The sequence below is a fragment of the Lonchura striata genome, chromosome 3 (assembly GCF_046129695.1).
Source record: "Lonchura striata isolate bLonStr1 chromosome 3, bLonStr1.mat, whole genome shotgun sequence".
Classification (NCBI taxonomy): Eukaryota; Metazoa; Chordata; class Aves; order Passeriformes; family Estrildidae; genus Lonchura; species Lonchura striata.
In genome coordinates this window covers 24,076,180-24,095,798 of record NC_134605.1, presented here as the reverse complement: position 1 = coordinate 24,095,798, position 19,619 = coordinate 24,076,180, and the positions used below count along the sequence as shown (strand labels likewise).

The window sequence follows — 19,619 nt, the reverse complement described above, 5'->3', positions numbered from 1 at the left end:
CAGGGCTGCCAGGACTGTTTTGTAGTGAAGCCCTGGAGGGTAGCAGGTGATAGGGCTGCATTAATGGCAGCAGGTTGTACAGAAAGAGCACTTTTCCAAGTCCAGATTCCATCAGGCTTCAGTTTTCCAAGCTTCCAGGAAACTGAGTTTTTGTCTGGGTTTTATTATCTTTTTGGTTTGGGTTTGTTTTATCTTCTTGGGCTTGTTTTTTTTTTTTTGTGTTTGTTTGTTTGTTTTGTTTGTTTGTTTTGGGTTTTTTTTTTTGTTTGTTTGTTTTTGTTGGTTGGTTGGGTTTTTTTTCTGATACTTTGTAAGTGGAAAGATGAGGGAACATCTTAGTTTGGGGCATTTGTGACTCCCATGGATTGAAAAGGTGATGATTTTGGTGGGGATTTTTCAGGGTTGTTGATCAGAGCCTGAATTTATGAGATGCTCTCTAGACTTCGAGTAGGAAACACTTGTGATTTCTGCATTGCTTCATGAAATAGTGATGAGGGTCATCATTGCTAACATGTTCAGAGGGGAAAAATCCCCCAGCCAACAAGAGAACAAAATAACAGTGTGGTTTCATTAGGCTTTCAGGGCATGACATATTTCTATTCCCTAACAAAAGGGAGATTTTAGATACTTTACTTTAATCCTCATATTTTTTCCCCCCATTTCTCCTTTGCCTCAGGAATGTGTTTAGCAACAGCAGAACAGACTTTTTAGTATTTAAAAATCAGCAATCATCCACAAAGGCATCCTGCCAAGGGGAAGGGAGGCAGCATGCAGGCTCTGCACAAAACCTTTCCACCATTTGGGAGCTGAAATTTATTCCTACAGTTTGATCTCAAGGTACGTCAGCGTGTTAACAGGAGAACAATCTTGTGTCCAGGATAAATATTCCTGAATTGCTCACTGGAACATTTTTACTGGCAAAAAAAGTGAGGGCAGCTTTAGTTACCTGTAAAAGAATAGCCTGTGCTGTGCCAGATGCTGATGAGAAGGTAATCAGTTTTTTGTATGGATACATTCACTGCTAAAAATAAGAGATTAGAGTACAATGGAGGCATAATTGCTATGCTGGGGAAGAAAGCCTGAGAACTGCACCTTGGATAATTTGGGGCTAGGCCAGGTATTTTTAGGGACATATGGTTTACTGAATGAAATATTTTCTATGCTTGTGTTGTGGACTGTCTGATGAGGAATTCCACTGCTTAATTTTAATGCTGTTTCTTGCAGCAGAGAGACCTTTACATTTCTTTTGAGAGGCTAAATTTCTGTCATTTAACATACATTTACTGTCACCTACACAGAAAAAGCAGCATTTCTATAAGATGTCAACAAGCAGCCACAAATAGAATTTTAGAATGGATCCCATAAATATCTTTATGCAAAATCTGAACAGCAAATCATTGCAATAAAATTGTTTAAAAAAAAAAAAAAAGCAGCTGTGTACTCTTCAAATTATTTATTACCTGACTTTTCCATGTTCAATGTTCATGTCTGGCTTTCCTGTTCAGTGTTTTCAGTAAATAGGAGCAAAATTGTAAAGGTGCATGCATCTTTCAGAGCTGCAAATTGTGTCTCCAGTTCCTTTTCTGAGGTCATTAAACATTTGAGCACTTCAGTTCTCTTATCCATGAAATTAAGTTCATTTCCTATAATTTTAGCTGTCCAGCAGCTGAAGATTGAGCCCAAGGTAATCATGCAGGCTGTTTTAATGGCAGCAGTGGCAGTGAGCATGCATCTCCTGGATTTTAAGTAGCTGTTTTCAGTGAAAGGGAGGTGACTCACAGCTTTTTGGACTACTTGGGATTGACAGTGTTATAAGCATGGAACTACAGGAGTGTTAAACAAAGACTGAGGTGCAGTACCGTGGATAAATAACAGCAAATGGCATTGTAACAACTTGGTACACTTTGGTGGAGTACTTCAAAATTCATATTCTCCTTGTAGAACTTCAATAAATAGAGTGATTTAAACTGATAGTCTCTAGGAATACTTAGCTGCTGAACTCTTCTTTAGCTCACATAAAGGCTGTACACAAAACTTGTGTTTTTATATGTTTCTGTTTTGCAGAGCTGAACAAACACTGTATTATTTTATCAAAACCAATTACAAGCCTGTTAACAGCAAATAAAACCCGAGCTATTACACCCCAACAGTTAGGACAAAGGAAAATGAGCATATGTAGGCTGATTAAATGGTGTATATTTAATTTTCCTTTCAACCAGAGAAAATGAGGGATGTCAGCTGCTAAAATTCACAGAAGACAGAATATAGTGAGAGCCACATGGGCTGAAACAACGATCCAGGAAAATCAATTATGTAGTGGCTCTTAAAAGAAATCTGAAGAAAAAAGTAACTAAAATAAAGCAGAGAAGGAATCTCTTGGGAGAAAGAAGCAAAAAATAGAAGAAATATCACCCTGAAACCTTTACATTGCTAATATTTACATCCATGGTACCATAGGTGATGGTGTTACCTAAGATCTACCATTTTCTCTTATAAAGTTAATTTCAGAATTGATATATTTTTGCAGATGAGGAGTTTTTATGGTAAGAAGTTCTGATACAGAAAGACTAATGGACAGAAAAGGTCCAGAGAGATTATGAAAGACATTCAGGTGAGCAACTGGCAGCCACTGTCAAAAATTAATCTTAAAAAATGTCCTCATTGGAAAAACTGTCTCAGGTGTGTGAGACTTCTTCCCTACCTCCTTTTCTATTGCATTCCTCCCAGACAGCTGGGGTGTTAACAGAAAACATTTCTTTTTCCCCTTAGGAAATACTTATTTTTTGTGTCTGAAAATATGGAGAGGCTTCTTGCTACTTGAAAGTCCGAATATTTAGAAAAAGGCTTGGAAAGGGAAAAGCAAGTGACATTGTCTGCATCATCTTAGAAATATCAAAGCCACTTACTTATTTTTTTCTATTACCTGAAGAATAATCCATTTTGTCAGTATTTTGTGTCTCAGCAATAGAATTCTTCAAAGATTTTAAGGGCTTTTTTTCAGCTCCTCTTGAATCAGAACTCTTGCAAAAATCTGTACCCTTCTCTAAATTTATTTCTTCATAAGCCCACATTAAAATGTCACACCTTGGCAAAAGCAGTATGTCAGAAACAGATACATTAAAGCAAGGAGAAAAAAAACAACTGTTTTTTTTATTTTTTTTTAATATGAAAGTTTGTAGTGTAAATAGGAATTGTAAATATAATTGAGGTCCTTGAAAAAGCCAAAACAAACCCAAAGGGAAGTTTCTGGGCATGTTCCCCATGAATCTGCAGTGCACGGATTTCACCAGGGCTGCTCAGGTTCCTCAGGTCAGTGTCTGCATCACTCTTTTCCTCCCACCATGGAGGAGAGTTAGACCAGGAATTTGGGAATAAACTGCAGCCTATCAGCCTCATCTCTTGGTTCATTCCCCTCTTCTGCAGAGCTCTCACTGATGATCATCAGAGGAATCCATGGCAACACAAGGAGGAAGGGGCATCCTTTTGCTTCTTGGTGCCTTGGTTTACTATTTCCCAATTAATTCCTGCAGCATCCAAGGGCATCCCATTACAGCAGCCCACACCTATTTAACTCTTCCTGCATTCTGTGAGCATCTGCTTTTCTTTCTTGTCTTGTGAATGTGGTTACAGTCAGTTGGCTTGTTCACATTTTGTTCCCTGTGGCACAGCTTCTGGAAGTGCCAGCAAACCTCATCCCAAATGCTTTTTGCTCCCAAAATCCTGAGCACAGCCCTTCCTGTCTTAGATTGAGCATCTCCCAAGTCTTCTTGCATAGTGCTTCCATTGATGGCATTAATTCAGTATTTGGAATCTTTTTAAGCAACCTTCATAGAAATCTACTCAGAAAAATCTGTCCTATTTTGCTTTTTTTCCCCCTTCCTTTCTCCCCCCCCCCCCCCCCTTTTTTTTTTTTTCCCTTTCTTTGGGAGAGTGGCTGTTTTTATTTTGTTTTGTTTTGCTTTGTTTTTAAGGCAAAAGAGAATTTGCCTGACAGCTGATCTAATAAAATATGCTCTGCTCAGGTATTTGCTCTGCTACTGCTGACACTTGATCTGAAGGGAAACAGCACAGTGAGCTGCTCCAAGCTTTAAAAGAATAGGAACTTGTTTTTCAGTATTTGCTTTTGTACGTCTTTGTCTGGCCAGGATCCTGGAGGAGGCCTCAAGAGAGGCAGCAGCAAGCTCATGTTGTTGTGTCCATGGAAGTGTATTTTCCTTTCCTTGTTTTTTAAGGTGTGAGGTTTCAGCTTTCTGCTCATCACAAAGTTAGCTGGGATGGGATCCATTCAGCTTCTCTTCCTAGTTCATGCAGGACATCCTTCTGAAGCAGCTCGCTCATCCCAAAGGCAGTGGTTGTACTGAGTGCACTAAAAAGCAAATAAATTTGTTGTGCTCTGTGCTTTCCTTATCTATTGAGTGAGTTCCTTTCACTGGAGCACAAACTTGCTTTTGCACTCCCAGGTTTCTGAAGGAAGTTGCAGAACCTCCATGTGTGGCACCACGAGAGTCTGATCTGATCCAAACCCCTCAGCCCCAGGGGGTGTCCAGGGAGTGCAGCTCAGTCAGGGGTGGCCATGCGACACTAAATAAAACTGGGAGAGCCACCTCTCTGGGGTTCTCTGTCTCTTGGCTTGTGTGGCTGTTCCCCTCACAGTCTTAGACCAACAGCTGAGAACTGAGCCATGATTTTCTCTGACTCCTGAGAAGGATAATGTAGGTGCATTTATTATCCCAAACATCAGAAAGGCTGAGTGACACCCAAAGAACAAAACCTTAAGAAATTAAAACAGCATTACAAGAGGCACTGGCAGGAAGAGGGAGGAGGATGTTATTAGATATCGGATCTGTCAGGAAGAGTGGAGCTTTCCGTTGGAAGGCATCAAGCAAATGCAGACCTTGGATGGCGCTTTGCAGCTCTTATAGATCCACAGCACCCTTGACAGAAAATGTGGATATCAGCAGATGTGTTTTACACATGGAAGAAGCAAGCAAAACTCCAAATGGCAGCAGAAAAGATCAGGTGCTGAGGCAAGGACTCACCCAATACATGGTAATTTGATTTTATTTAGGGCTGGAAAAGCAGTATCAGATTAAGGTATAACACCTCGAAAGGTACTATATGATTAAACACATTAAGGAGTGTTTGATAAAAGATCTGGAAAACTGATTTGAGAGCAGTATGTTTATTTGTGTCAATTGCTCTAACGTTCCATATTTTTTAAAACTTTCTCCATTATAATTTAAATTTCTCCATTCTTTTGTATTAATACAGAAAATTCCAGCAGTTGTAATTTGGAGGTCTTCTGGTTGTTTTTATAGTTTGAATGTGGTTTTGTGAGTTGTTTGTTTGTGGTTTTTTTTTTTAATTTTGTTTAGTTGTGGTCTTTAATTTTTTTTTAATCCATTTGAATAATGAGTACAGTCTGGTTGTGGACAAGCTCCTGTAGTATCTCCTCCTCAGAGTTGTAGTTAAAGATCTCAGGGGTCAGATGATATCCACTGCAGCCTGAAAGTTTCTGTCTCCATAGTGAATTTCCTACCATTCAGGAGATTTACACCTATTCAGCAGCCTGGTTTAAAAAAACTGATTAGAAACTTGATAAGCCAGAAATAAATTTCTGCTGGGAATCCTGCCCAGAAGGCTGCTCAAGCACACTTCCATTCACTGTGTGCTTTATTGGCACAGGTTGTTTTTCCAGAGGAAGGTGAAAGGCCGTACTTTTATTCCATTTCCCAATGTTACCATTATCCCTCTTTCCAAACATCCCGTTGTTCCCTTCCTCCAGGAGCTTAGTTATGAGTTGGGATGAAAACCAAAATCAAACAAGCATTTAAAAATTTTGCTGAGAATTTAGTCCCTGTTGTTAGTTGGGCTTGCACAGCCACAGAAAGGGGCAAATGCCACAAGCACCACCATCATATATAAAATTAAAACCAGATAGTGGTGCCAATATGAATTATCTTACAGAAATTTAATTTTAATTTAATTTTAATTTTGGGAAATCATTAATTTAAGCATTCAGGCTGACTCCAGGCACTATTGATCTCCCTATTTATAGTACCAACCCATTACACACAAGGTTTATATCTGTAGGGGATTTGTTTGGTTTGTGGGTGAGTTCACCTGGTTTGCAGGGGTTGGGGGTCACTGGCAGGCCAGGCAGCTTTGCTGGAAAGGTCCCATTTCACAGGCTGAGGAGAGTTCTCCAAAGTACTGCTGGGATTCAGCTTGTTGTAATAAGAAAAGCTGAATAAAACAGGGAATTACAGAAAGCCATTGTGTCCACACCATAGCCAGCCACACACAGAATTAAAACTGGCACCTTCATACTCTTCAAAGGGTGCTGAAATGTTCAGCAGACCAAGGCATGTTGCTCCTCATCACCTCTGGGTCATGGGAGACATTGTACATGGAAATCTAGAGGGAAAAATTCTACAGCAACAGTGCTGGTAGGAGAGGCTGCTCTGGAGGGGGCTGGAATTAAGAAATAAATAAACAGAGATGTGTAGGTGGCCTGACAGCACCCCTCCTGCTGCTTGGTGAAACTGCAGCATTCCCAAACTCCTTGCAGGGTGAGGGAGCCTCTGAAGTGGCCAGTGGGAAGCACTGCCAGGCTGGCAGAATTATTATCCAGGTGCATCTTGTGCTTTTCAATTCCAGCCGGTATAAATGCCCGAAGGGCACCGTGCCATTCTCTGTGGCAAGGTCTCCTCCTGCTGTAAGCCAGGGTAGGGATGGCTCTGGTGGCTTTTCAAAGCAGCATCTCAGGGACACAGGCAAGGAAGGGAAGGTCTTAACTTTGCTCATGTGAATGCAATGAGGTTTAGTGCTTCATCACTTCAGAGCTTATTCAGATTTGTAAGTATGAAGCATACATTTATTGTACATCAAAAAATCATTCAAATGAGAAAAAAAGACTTCTGCTGCGTTAACACTCTCAGTGAGGCAAGAGCGGTTGATCAGAATATAAGAAAAATGAAATTCACTAGATTTTAGAGAGAAAAAAGAGAAAAGGTCAGCTTACAGAGCGGGGAAATGAAGGCACTGAAATTCAGGATTTTTCACCTCGCTTATCACCAGATATGTCCAGGTTTTGTTTTTCCCCTTATTTCCTGTTAAAGGATGGGGGGAAAAAAGAACTCAGAACAGCAAGGTATTAATGCATCTTTATTTAAAACCCAGTGTCAAATTGTTATTTTGGGGAAGTGACATTTAGAATATTCTCATATTTGCAGAATATCCCTTTCCAAATTCACTCCGTTATAACTATTTGTTTTCCTAAGGGTGTATTGGAAGGGATCCAACTGGAGGAAGTGTACCCTCAGTGCCATGATCTTATGTGCACAAAATATTTTTAATTCCCTTTTCAAAAAGCATTGGACTTTGTAACCTTTCAGAAATATTTTGGTCAAACCCTGGAGTTCATAGTTTTGCTCAGTCAAGTGCTCCACTGGGGATCCTTGGGAAGTTCAGCAAAGGGGGGAGCACAAAGTGTGGCCTGGAGTTTGTGCAGGACTTTTCCAGCCTCCTCTACTCTTTTCTGGACTCCTTTCTCCTCTCCAGCCTATTTACTTGACATGTCCCGCTAAAGTTTTATTTATATCATTGAAAATTATCTGCTTGGCTACTTCATACACATCAAAGTGGGGTTTATTTTCCATTGCCTTTAAGGCTGTTTTATCCTTCAAGTTGGAAAGCTTCTTATCTAGATGAAACAGCCTTAAATGGCTGGATTTAGTTCATTAAATTCTTGGATAACTGGGAGTCTGTCTGGCACTTAGCAATTGAAATTAGGAAGAGAAGTGCTGATCCACCCTCTGAATGTAAGATGTTGAATTCTTTGCAAGCTGCCACGCTTTGTATAAGGAGCTTTAAAAACAATTAGTTAGGGTTGAACTTCCTCTGCCAATTTTTTACCCTTTCTCAACTCCTGTAAGTCCAGGTGAACCTCTTTGAATTGAGGAGAGGTGCTAGACTTGTGCATTAGAGCAGAATTGCCATTATCTCTTGATTTCAGTGCATCACCTGGTGTTGGTACTTAGTCAAGGGTCATGTGAGGTTCTGGGGTGAAAAATATTCTTTGTCCCCTTGTGCTTCCCCATAGTTTAATTATTTCTGTTGTGGAAAAGAGCCAGCCATGGATATCAGAGATGCAGAGGTGTTCAGTGAGAGCTGTCTGCTTCTTAAAGAGCAGCAGCAGCTGCTCTCCCTGTTGATTTCTCTATGAACCATGAGGAAAATGGATGGAATTAGAGAAGTTTGAAGGACCAAGTTTGATGCAGTTGTCTAAATGCTCTGTATCTGCAGATGTACAGGCAGCAACATGTATTTTTGAGGGAATTTTGGTTCTAGAATACATGTGAATAATTCAGATGCCCAAAACTGCTCACTCAAAAATTTGCATCTAGATTTTTTGGCACCATTTCCATCACTTTCTGCTTGCACTGATTTTTTCCTCTTCCATGTCTTGGTATTCTCACATTGTTTGGCTGCTCACAAATATGTGATTTGTGACACTGTTCTCTGAGTTGATGTGTTGTGTTCTTCAATCTTGATTTAAAACTGATCCAGCCACCCTTTTCTATATTCCCTTCCCCAATTAATTCTCAAAACTATGGAGTACAGAACCAGTGCCTTAAAATAATGTCCATGGCATCCCTTGAAGAATTCCTCTCTGCAGCTGCTTGCCACAGACATCCGTGTTTAGATGTCCTTTTCCTAGCAGTGACTGAACATGTTTGCTGCACTTTCACAGGTGGTGAAATTAATCTGTCATTAAACCACCTCAGTCCAGTTTCTGCATTTATTTACTGTTGTCTCTCCCTCCTCAGCCAGCAAAACATATTTGTGGTTCTTACTCATGCTCCTTGTAGATGTTACTTTTTTTTTTTTTCCTTCAGTAGTCATGTTGTCTTCTAAACAAGGAACCTATTTCTAGTTGGGATTTTTTTCTGTTAGATACTTATTTTAAAAGTTAAAATGTACTTAGAGAAAATCCTTCTCTCTGGAGTAAATAGAAACTGACCAAGTTTTTAAAAGGAGTCTTAATTTGTTTTTTTATTATACATTACTTTTTCTCTATTAACTTTGCCATCTGAGGCAGTGGCATCTGCCAAATGATTTTGCCATGTGGTTTTTAGCTGATTTTATGGACTTCCAGAGTCAAGTCCCTTGGCTTTGTGGTACCCTGGCTCTGATTCCCACTGAGCTGGGTTGTCACCAGGAACCAGGACAGCTCCATCAAGATCTACAGGGGATAAATTCATCTGTGTAGGCTAATTTGGCATCAATTTGTAGGTGTCAAGTGTCTACATGTATTTCTGCTTCTGCTCTAAGGTGCAGGGAATGTTTTGTGACACATGACAGTGCAGGACAACTCATCATTAGCCATCAATAATTAATTAGATGTGCCATTAAGAGCCTGTTCTGAGCTGACAAGCTGATTGCAGGAGCTGAGTATTCGTCACAGCCTGAGAAGGAAACAATTTCCACTTCTGTTGCATCATCATTAAAATGGTTTATTTTTTATTTCCTGTGCTGCAAATGAGTTTCCTAGAATTAAATACTTTAAGGTAATGGGAGCAGTGAGTGTTTACAATAATTAAAATCAGGTAAATTGAAACCTTTAGCATTAAGCATCCCACGTGACTTTGTAATTGAAAAAAATGACACCAAAATGTGTCTCTTAGGTAAGAGTGAACAAAATATTGCTGGCACAGCACACAGGCTCTTTTCTTGGGTTTTTTTGGTGTTTTTGTTTTGTTTTGTTTTGTTTTTTGTTTGGTTTCTTTTTTGTGTGTTTTTTTGGTTTTTTTTTTTTTTTGGGGGGGGTGGTTTTTTTAATGTTTTTTTCCTCTGCTGATGAGTGTGTCTGAAATGTTGCAATAATAAGCAGCTCGTTACTCAGATGTTTTCAATTCTGGCTTTCTGGGTTTCATCTGTTCTGTTTGTGTGGGGTGGGTAGTTGGTGCAGACAGCATTTCAGACTGTCTGGATGTACACATTTCCACCAGCTAAAAAACAAATTAATGCATTAAAATGCCAGTGATTGTCCTGCAGCCTTGGTGGAGCACTCCAGAGCAGCGTGGTGGGATTCCCACTATGCCTCTCATTCAACTCTCAGATTCAACTTTCAAGCACCTCAGATTTTTACAGATTCAGATAAATGAAGAGCTGATTATACCTCACCCTTTGAAGTAACACTATTAAAATAACTCTACATAGCAATTCCAAATTGGAAGAACAATGCACGTGAGATTTATAAATAAGTGAAAATTAAGCTGCTGTTCCAGCTATTCCTGCCCTTAGGTGCTGTGCAAGTTGCTGTAGAAATCATTTCATTTAAAGACTTTTTATAGGTTTTTCAATAGTCTATTACAGACCAAAGAAAATGTGTTCATCAAAGTGACATGAAAATTAGATGAGTTTCTTTTTGCCACTTTCTGTTCATCTCTTCCTTTAATTTGAAGAACTCGTGGAATTTTAAGGAAGGAAAAGCAGAGAAGGGAAGTGTGTGTTTAAAGGTCATCTTTAAAATAATGAGCCATCTGCAGCTGATAAAAACTGGTAAAAATGTTTGTGAGTTAGAAAACACCTAGAGTAAGGTTGTGAAAGTTGTACCTCCTCGGTATTTCACCTTTTTAGAGTTGGTATCAATATAAATTAAGATTTACACTGTGATATGTAAAGTTTTTTCATGTTAATCACAATCACATCCAAAAGCACTGAAAAACACCACATTTGGTCTGATTTTACTTACATGGTTTATACTGACACTTGTTTTTTGCTAGAACATACAATCTTGCAAACAATTTAAAACTCAAATACCACGAGCCTAGAAAAAAACATCTTGAGAAATATGAGCATTAGGATGGAAAACAAAAATAAAATCCAGGCTGAATATTTGCTTAATGTTCTGTCACAAGAGCATGTTCTGTTCTGTCATGAAAGACCCAGGGAAGCTGGATTGGGATCACTGGAACTGTGAGAAAGGTCAGGAGAAGAGGACTGAGGTGGCCCTGGTTTTCTCCCTGGGCTTTTTCTCAGCATGTGCAATTAATTTTCTTTGTACTTCAGATAAAATCCTGGTTTCACTTTGTATGGCATAGATATCATGTGGGCATCTGTCTCCCTCTCCCCCAGAAATCAATATAATTTTGTACTCTCAGTAGTATCTTCACCAAAGTTAGCACTGAACTACCATCAGTGACTTTGTAGTGTTGTCCCCAGTAAACTTTTGCAGCAGATCTGGTACAGAAATCATGGTGTCATTGAAAATTGTAGGTGAAAAGAGACCTGTCAGCCTGGCTGTCCAGCACATCAGTGTTCCCTCCAGCTTGGTGTGGCCTGTGAGCTTCCAAAGGATGCATTCTGTCCTCCTGATGTGGTGGCTGACATAGGAGTGGCTGATTTTCTGGGGGGATGTCCCTAAGTGTTATAAAAATACTGATTTATCACATTTGCTCTTTTTAAATAACCTGTGTCTTGCAACATAGGTGTTGTAGAAAGTCAGCATGAATTCATCTTGAGCATTCATCCTCTGAGCATTTTCAGAGCTCACAGAATTGTATTTGGAAATGTCTGTGACTATTTGACACAGTCCTCTCTTTTCCAAAGTTCATTTGTACAGGCAGAGATTGGCTTTCCTCTTATTCCTTTGCCAAAGAAAAATATGTATTAAGCTGGCACACACTCTCTCTTCCTTAAGAGCTGTACATCACAAAAAACAAGATTCTTCACTCTTTTCATAGCCTGGTCCTGATAAACTTGATGTATTGATGTTCTTACTTCAAGCATGGAATTGGGATCAAGCAATTTTAGGAAAAACAACCATTGTTCTGGACCAGGTGTTTCACAGAGAAGGTTAATCAGCATTGACAGGTTGAGGTGGGATTTATGGCACCATGTCCTCCCTGATAATATCTGTGGGAAGAACAGATATTCTGGGAATATCTGAAGAAGCCCTGGGATTTTAGTTGCATCTGAGGTGTTTAGGATTGCTGCACGTACCAGATCTGCAGGAGTCAGTGGATGCCTTGGATCTCCTTCCCTAGAGATTGACTAAAGCATTTCTGACTCCTTTTACCTCATGCTGTGTCATATGTCAGAAATATTCCACTGTATTAACTCAGCAGGTGGTCAAATTGAGACCAGTTTAGATGATTGAGATTATTTTTTAAAGAAACTTCCTCATGTTTTGTGCACACTGACTTGGTTTGCACAGAAATGATGTCTGGATGACTTGGGTGTTTAACGATCCTGGCTCTGTTTCTGTGCATAGGTAACTATGGTGATATCATGCCAAATTTGGAATCCATTCTGAAACCTTAGAAAGGAGGAGAAATTTATTTGCAAATATTTTGGTTATATCTTGATCTGATACTCTTTTGTGAAATGTGTGAAGACATTATTTGTATTAAAACCATACTGCGGTGTTTATCAGGCTAAATAGATTTCTGGTTTAATGACAACAGTTTTGGTAAGGATGACTTGATACAAATAAATCCATTTAGCTATCAAACTTCATGTGTATTCTGTGTCATGAAAGAGAATTTGGAGAGCACTGTTTTGAATATCTTTGATGTAGTAATTGGGATCTGTTTATTTCACATGACTGTCATTGAGACAGACAGAATTCTGTCACTGAGTTTTGCAGATGTGATTCCCATGGACATTCTTCTAAATCAGTGAGAGGATTGTTGGAAGATAAACTTGAGAGTTTTGACTTTGCTCTCAACGAAGTGGGGAAGGAAGATTTCTTTGAAGGATGAGTCTGTTGATGCACTTGGTGGGAAGCTCTTAGTGATGTGTGACACAAAGGATATTTGAACCAGCTGTGAAATCTGTGTGGGGATTGTTAGCAGTGAATTTCAGCTGGTTAAAAAGGACATTTTATTTCTGAGGGTCAGGCTGGTGCATGCATAAAGATAAGAAGCAACTCTTTTAGGTATCATCATGGACCTGAGAAGCCTGGTAGAGCAGAGCTGTGTGCTTCAGGTGCCACAGGTGGTACAAAGTAATTTTGTGAGCCTTAAAAAGCAATTCCTACCTTTAGTTGTTCTGTGCTGGACAGCTTGCACTGAGGAGTTTGGTTGGGTCACTGCAGCAAAACTGGGGCTTGGCAACTGAAGCCTTCAGCTAGCCACAGGGTAAATGGTCTGATTTTAGGAGTCACTTATTATTTCCTATTTTATTGCCCCTAAACCAGCAACTTACCTGGTGCTTAAAGTGTTCAGAGCTGGTATTTTGAAATCTGGGTTAAATATATGAGATACTCATGGTATCTATATATATGCGTGTATATACATTTTTGTTGATAAACATTCTGTGATAAGGAATTCTTGAAGACAAGACATTGTTCTATTTGTAGAAAATCTGTGGGAGTTCTGCCTTCAATGGATTCACAATATAAAGTCCTTATTTAGCAAGGTTCTTTGTTTAATTTAAGCCTCAAACTCTAGTGTTTCCTGGAAAACTCTTTGCATATGTAGCTAGCTTCTTTCCTCCCCTATATTCCCTCTTCTGGGATACATATTGAGCTAGAAAAATATAAATGCACATTTGAATGCTTGGAAATCTCACTTTGATGAGCAGAAAACTAAGAAGAAAATCTGTGCCATTTTTGTTTCAAGTCTCTCCTTATCAGGACATAAATATAATTATTTGGGACCATGATAGTTACATGCAGTAATGTAGACTGTGATAGTTACAGTGTAGGGAATTCTGAAGTACCCTATATCTCTGTAAAATAGTTTTGAGGGGGTTTTGCATTGTAAATTAATGTCTTCACCAAAAATTCCCAATATTTAGTTGCACACCTTTTCCAGCAACCCAAGAAGTTCTGATTCTTTTGATAATCACCTGGCTTGGCCATCACATTATCTGTAGCCATCAAACCCAGGGAAACCTTTTGAACTGGGCAGATTCCTTTCCTTTTCAAAGGGATGAGAAGCTGCTCTCTGACATGGTGCAGCCGATGCCTTGGGAAGGCTGCCCTAGAACAGAGGCTGGACAGAGTTAAAGAATAAAGTAGGGATTTATTAAAAGGATATCCTCAATGGATCCACCTTGGGCAGTACAAGAGCTCAGCTAGGACTGCACCCTAGGTGAACCCAAAATGGTCACAAAATGCACGCTTGGTCACAGGGTCTCTCACTTTTATAAGTTCTGCTCCATTTGCATATTGGAGTTAATTGTCCAATTACAGCTCCAGCCCATGAAGTCCCATCCTGCTTGTTTTTCTCTCTTCAGCCCATGATGTTTATGCTCTTGGGCCTGAGATCTGGATCATTTGTCCTTGGTCCCCAGCTAGAGAAGGAATTGTTTTGTCTCCCTGCTCTGTGAAGAGAGCTCACCGTCCCCTAATATGAGGCTCAGACCTAATATGTACAGACTAAAGCAGCACAGTATCTGAAAAATATAAAAGCTAAAACCTTAGGCATCACTGCAGCTTTGGGAAGCATCAGTAAGCTGACCTGCTGCTCCCTGGTGTGTTGAAATTAGCATTTAAGTGCCATAGAACCTCGTGGCAGCCTTTTATAACTGTGTATGAAAGAACCAGAACGTTTCCACAGGCAGATGGTGTGTTGCAGGTTTTCAGAAGAAAAACTCAGTTTAAAGAGCTGGTGATACTAATAAAAGATGTTATGGCATTTGCTGTGCTGTGCAGAGCACACACTAATTGGGATTTCAGGTTGAGACCTACATTTTAATGACAGCAATCACAGTGGCAAGCAGGCATTGTAATGTGGCTGAGGTGCCTCTCTAAGTTTATGTTATTTTTATGATTTCCAGTGAAAAGGAAATACAGCAGGAGAAAGTTAGGGAAGTCTGATTGAAATCTATTTTTATCCATCTGTCTACAGGACCCTGGTTTCTAACAAAAAGTCATTGTTTTGCATTTCTTCATGAAAGTGGTAGGACTTCCATAAGCTTTTATTTATTGATTGATTTTATGTTTCTGGTTAATTTTTTTCTCTAGTCTGTCTATTTCCCATTGATTTAATGTATATTTTCTTTGATAAGTTTCCCAAGACAACACAACCCAATAGGGAAGATTTTTTCCAATGAGCAGATAATCCTCTGACCAACCTTAGCCTCAATTTGACATGACTAATTTGATTTTTGATAGATTCTAAAGCTCTTTGTGCTGCCAACACCATCCTTATCACTGCCTCCATATTTGCCTGCTCACAAATTTCATCTCCCTCTGGGAATTTGAGCAGCACTGTCCCATCCAAACACTAATTTTCCTGACCTATTTCTGGGGCAGTGTTCAGGCACCTCCAGTCCTTGAGCTGAAGCTCCTACCAGACTCCAGTGGAAGGGAAAAGCCAAGGTGATCCCTGGGCCTTTTGACTGGAAGAAGCAAAAGGAAATATCAAAGACATAATATATTGAGCTACAAAGGGAACGTGCATGAATTATGTGGGTATTGCCAATGGCTGCTGTTTATTTGCCATCCCATGGGTGTGTTCCCAAACTTCAGCAGCTCAAGTGTTCCAAAAGTTGTTGTAATTCAATATTAAATAGGTATAATTCTTCTGAATGTCCAAAAAAAGAGCTCAGTATGTTGCTAATTAATCTCCAGTTTAGCAAAGAGCTTATACCAAAAACCAATCTGTCCACTTGTGGACACTCCTCCCAACCAGCAGCAGGCTTTCCAGTGTTATTCCCTAAAATGGAATTATCAAAATCAATCCAATTTACATAAAAGAAGCTAAATTTGGTTTTGCTGCTTGGTTTGGTTTTTCTTCCCCCATGTGCTTTCCTGCCATCTCCATGGGAAAACCTGCTGACATTTTCAAAAGGGCTTTGATTCATAGAGTGCTGAGAGTCTTCAAGATGTTGATAAAGGATATTCTGCTCATCTCCTTAGCCGTGTTTGCAGCAAAGGGGGTAACAAGGGAGCTGAGGAATGTGGGATCTGGCAGTGGGCTTTGGTGTCTGAGAACTTCAGATCCAAGCACTAATTGTGACTTAGATCATTAGCTAAGCGCAAGGTTGTCACTGACAAGTGCATCTGTCACCCCTGAAGGGCAATACAACCAAAGTTTGGGTAGGTTTGAGTCGTGTTAGCATCAGAACTATTCTCTTGCACTGAACTTAGAAATAAAAAAATACTAAAACCCAGCTATTAAAATATGTATTTGGGGTCTGTGGAGCCCACAGCAGGTTGCACTGAGACAGCCCAGGAGATGTGGTATGTTCCCTTTATTAACAGCTGCTGGATGGTGGCTGGACAGTGCACTGCTGTAATGGACTGTGTGCTTCAAACTTTACTGGACAAACATTAAACAGAGCAGAAAAATTCAAAATTTAGCCATTCAAACACAGCAACCCAAAGATGATGGTCTGTCTGCTTGCTTGTAAAACCTGGCAAAAAAAAAATCCTGGATTTGAAAAACCAAATTCACACACATGTTGCTTGATTTGCCATTTATTTGCACTTCTGAAAACTGAGCCAGTGCCAGATAACTTCTCTTTTGATGAATTTCCTTGGAAAAAGCATCTTATTTCAAATATGTTTCTTTCTTTATTCTGTGGTGCATGGCTAATGCATCTCTTGGTCCAAGTGGAGTGTGATTCATCACTGAGACATCCCTTGGTTGGGTGTAAATACGGAAGAAAAAGGTTATCTTCCCTCTTCTTTTGTTGCTATGATGGCAGTCCATCATCCAGAGTGGAGCTGTGAGCAGGAGGTTCAGCCAGGGAGAGGGAGGGAGGAATGGCAGTGATGTGGAAGGGAGTGAAAGCAGATAGACAATCCCCTTCTGTCTGAGCCCAGGAAGAATGATGCTGTTCCCAGACAGGCCCTTGAGCAGAGGCATTTATCTGTCTGATTCAGGGGTTGGAATGGCAGAGGGTAAAAAGGAGATGGATTCTCATCTCCCAGAGACATAAAACAAAGCTTTGAAACATCCAGCCTGTAAATAAAAGAGAAAGGAACCCATCTAGTAATACACCATGACTGACTTAGCAACTGCAGGGCATTTCTCTAGCTCTTCTCCCAGATCTAAATGATACCATTTCTTTGTCTTTCTCCTTCAAATCCTCATCTCTGAAACACAGCTCCTATTTTTGCATCCCCCTCCTGGTTTTCTCTCCTGTGAAAGGCTGCGATTAACTTGTTTACCCACGAAACCATTTTTGTCTCAGAGCACAATGATATTCACAATTTACAGAGCCCTTAAATAGGATTATTCTGTCTGTTCTCCTGTAACACTTGGCATCATACCCAGTATTTAAAGAAGCTCAGCACTTATGATAGACAGCCTTGTACTTTCTTTAGAGTTTCTACCTCATGCTCCAAAAATGTTTTCCTAAATCTGGTGAAGTGTTTGGTGAACACACACACAGAGCTCTATTTCCTCCGAGAAGGAATGATACCAGTCAGGAGATGCTTTTTAGATTGCTGTCTTGTTGGTATAGGATTTTCTGCAAGATCCATGAAAAATGGCCCTTTTCATCATATTAACCTTGTTATGTTAAATTTAATTTGTATCAGTTGGTCGAAATTTAGATACTTACTCAAAAAGTTATTAAATATTAAGAGTACCACAAACTGAACATGTGCACGCAGCGTGGAGAGAAAGTTCATGGGACAGTGAAATAAAAAGTGCAGTGCATTTATTATGTCACTTTTGAAATAACTCGATCTCTACATAGCATCTGCCATTCCACAGGGATTCTACTTGCTAGCCATTTTTTAGTTTTTGTAGGAGACTGAGCAGTCTTGCCTTCTAGGAAAGCTGAGCTTTCACATTATACAGGCCCTTTCCAAAGGGCTGAATCCAATCATGCAGGGCAGCTTTTCATCTGTCTTCATAAACTTCACCATGAAGCCAGGGACCTGTTTTCTTCATTTCTAACACACTGAGTGCATTTCTTGGAAATGGTGCTGCCTAATAGAAATGAGGGGAATCAGCAAATAACCTGAGGTTTTTACTCACATTTAGGTGGCCAATGAAGCTGTGATTCAGGCTATTAATAGCTGATAAAAATCCTTGAATGTACCCTTCGCAGAAGTGTTAGGTAGTCACTCGTCTGTCCAGGCTGGAACATGGTGCCCACAGAAGGGGTTGAGTCACCATCCCTGAAGGGGTTTAACAGATGTGTGGATGTGGCATTTTGGGGATGTGGGTTAGTGGTCACTTTGGCAGTGCAGGGGGAACTGTTGGATGCTCTTAAAAATCTTTTTCAGCCTAAATGAGTCAATGATTCTGTATTGGATAAAAACAGGGGGAGGAAAAAAAAGGCTAAAAGCTAAATCTAAATGGGAATATAACTAATAATTTCAATAATACATGACCTGTTAAACAAGAAGAAGAAAGAGGAGGGCAATGCTGAAATTCCTTTATTATTTTGGAGAGTTTAAGAAAGTTAATTTCAGAAGTCTTCTTAATTCCTTAGGAAAAACTAAGTTCTCATTATCAGTTTTATCTAAAATCCATTAAAATCCCTGCTGAGGACAGTAGCCTTTGGACAGATTGTGTTGTTTTGACAAGACAGTTTGTGTTTGCTTAACTTCTGCAGCAATATAACTGAAAATAGGAATGTGCAGCCATCAGCTGGACAGCTCTGAGTGTGTACAGCACCAATGTAGAGCTCAAAGGCTTTGGAGGATTTACAGCATTGATTTCCTTTTTAGTCTGGGTTAATAACTTTAAGTATTTTAATGAGTCATTAACCAGATCCAAACCAACAAGCCAACATGTTTAAAATACTTAAAATGACACAAATTTTCAAAGTGGAAGTATTTGCAATTTTAGCACCTCTTTTAGTGCAATGTATTTGCAAAAGGTTTTTAATCCTTTGGTCGTTGTTTCACCTGCAGGACCCGAAGCTGCGCGAGCTGCTGGATGCTGGGAACATGGGAGGTCGGCTGGAAAATCGGATGATCACTGTTGTGTATGGCCCAGACCTGGTCAATATATCCTACTTGAACCTGGTGGCATTCCAAGATGACATAGCAAAGGTAACACACCTGACAGATGAAGATCTGTCATATGAAATTTAGGCTTTGGAAGTAGTGTTTCGAGATGTGGATAACTGGGCTGTAAGTGGGAGTTGCTATGAGATGAAGCACAGTTCTGTTCTGGAGCTGGGCCACTCAGTTCCCAAGAAGAAATGTGCATTTGTTTTTTGTTTTGTGGGGTTTTTTTTATCCAAGGAGTTTATTCAGAAAGATTGATGCCCCTGGTAAGTGTGCTCATGTTCAGATCGTTGCTTGTAAACCCCAAATAATCACAGTAAAAATAGTGTTAACATGCAAATTTTAACTCAGGAATGAGATGTTACACTGTGGCTCCCCAAAAACACATCAGTATTTCAGTAGTAGCATCACATTCTGCCTGCTGAGAGCCCTTGATAAGGCTTGTAGTCAACATCATTGCCTTAGAAAAGTATTTTTTTTCTATGCAGGTCCATCAGTTTCCTCTGTCCAATTCACAACATTAAGCTACCCTTAGTACATTTGGGTTTGGGTTTTTCCCTCCTTCTTCCAATTCCTCTACAATTCAATTCTGTTTAATGAACTGGGAACTTTTGCTTTATCTATTTCAAACAGACATCCCAAAGCTTCTCTTTTTTCCACTTCCACTCATGTGAGCATGCTCTGA

General features: G+C 39.8%; 1 protein-coding gene across 2 annotated transcripts in view; it reads left to right on the top strand.

The window, feature by feature from the left end:
- The window catches only part of PLCB1 (phospholipase C beta 1), a 342,949-nt gene that overhangs the window by 189,217 nt on the left and 134,113 nt on the right, over window positions 1-19,619 (top strand). For both annotated transcript variants that reach the window (XM_021540293.2, XM_021540294.3), the window contains exon 4: window positions 18,836-18,976. In XM_021540293.2, coding sequence (XP_021395968.1) covers window positions 18,836-18,976 — 141 coding nt within the window. The remainder of the gene's footprint in view (window positions 1-18,835; window positions 18,977-19,619) is intronic.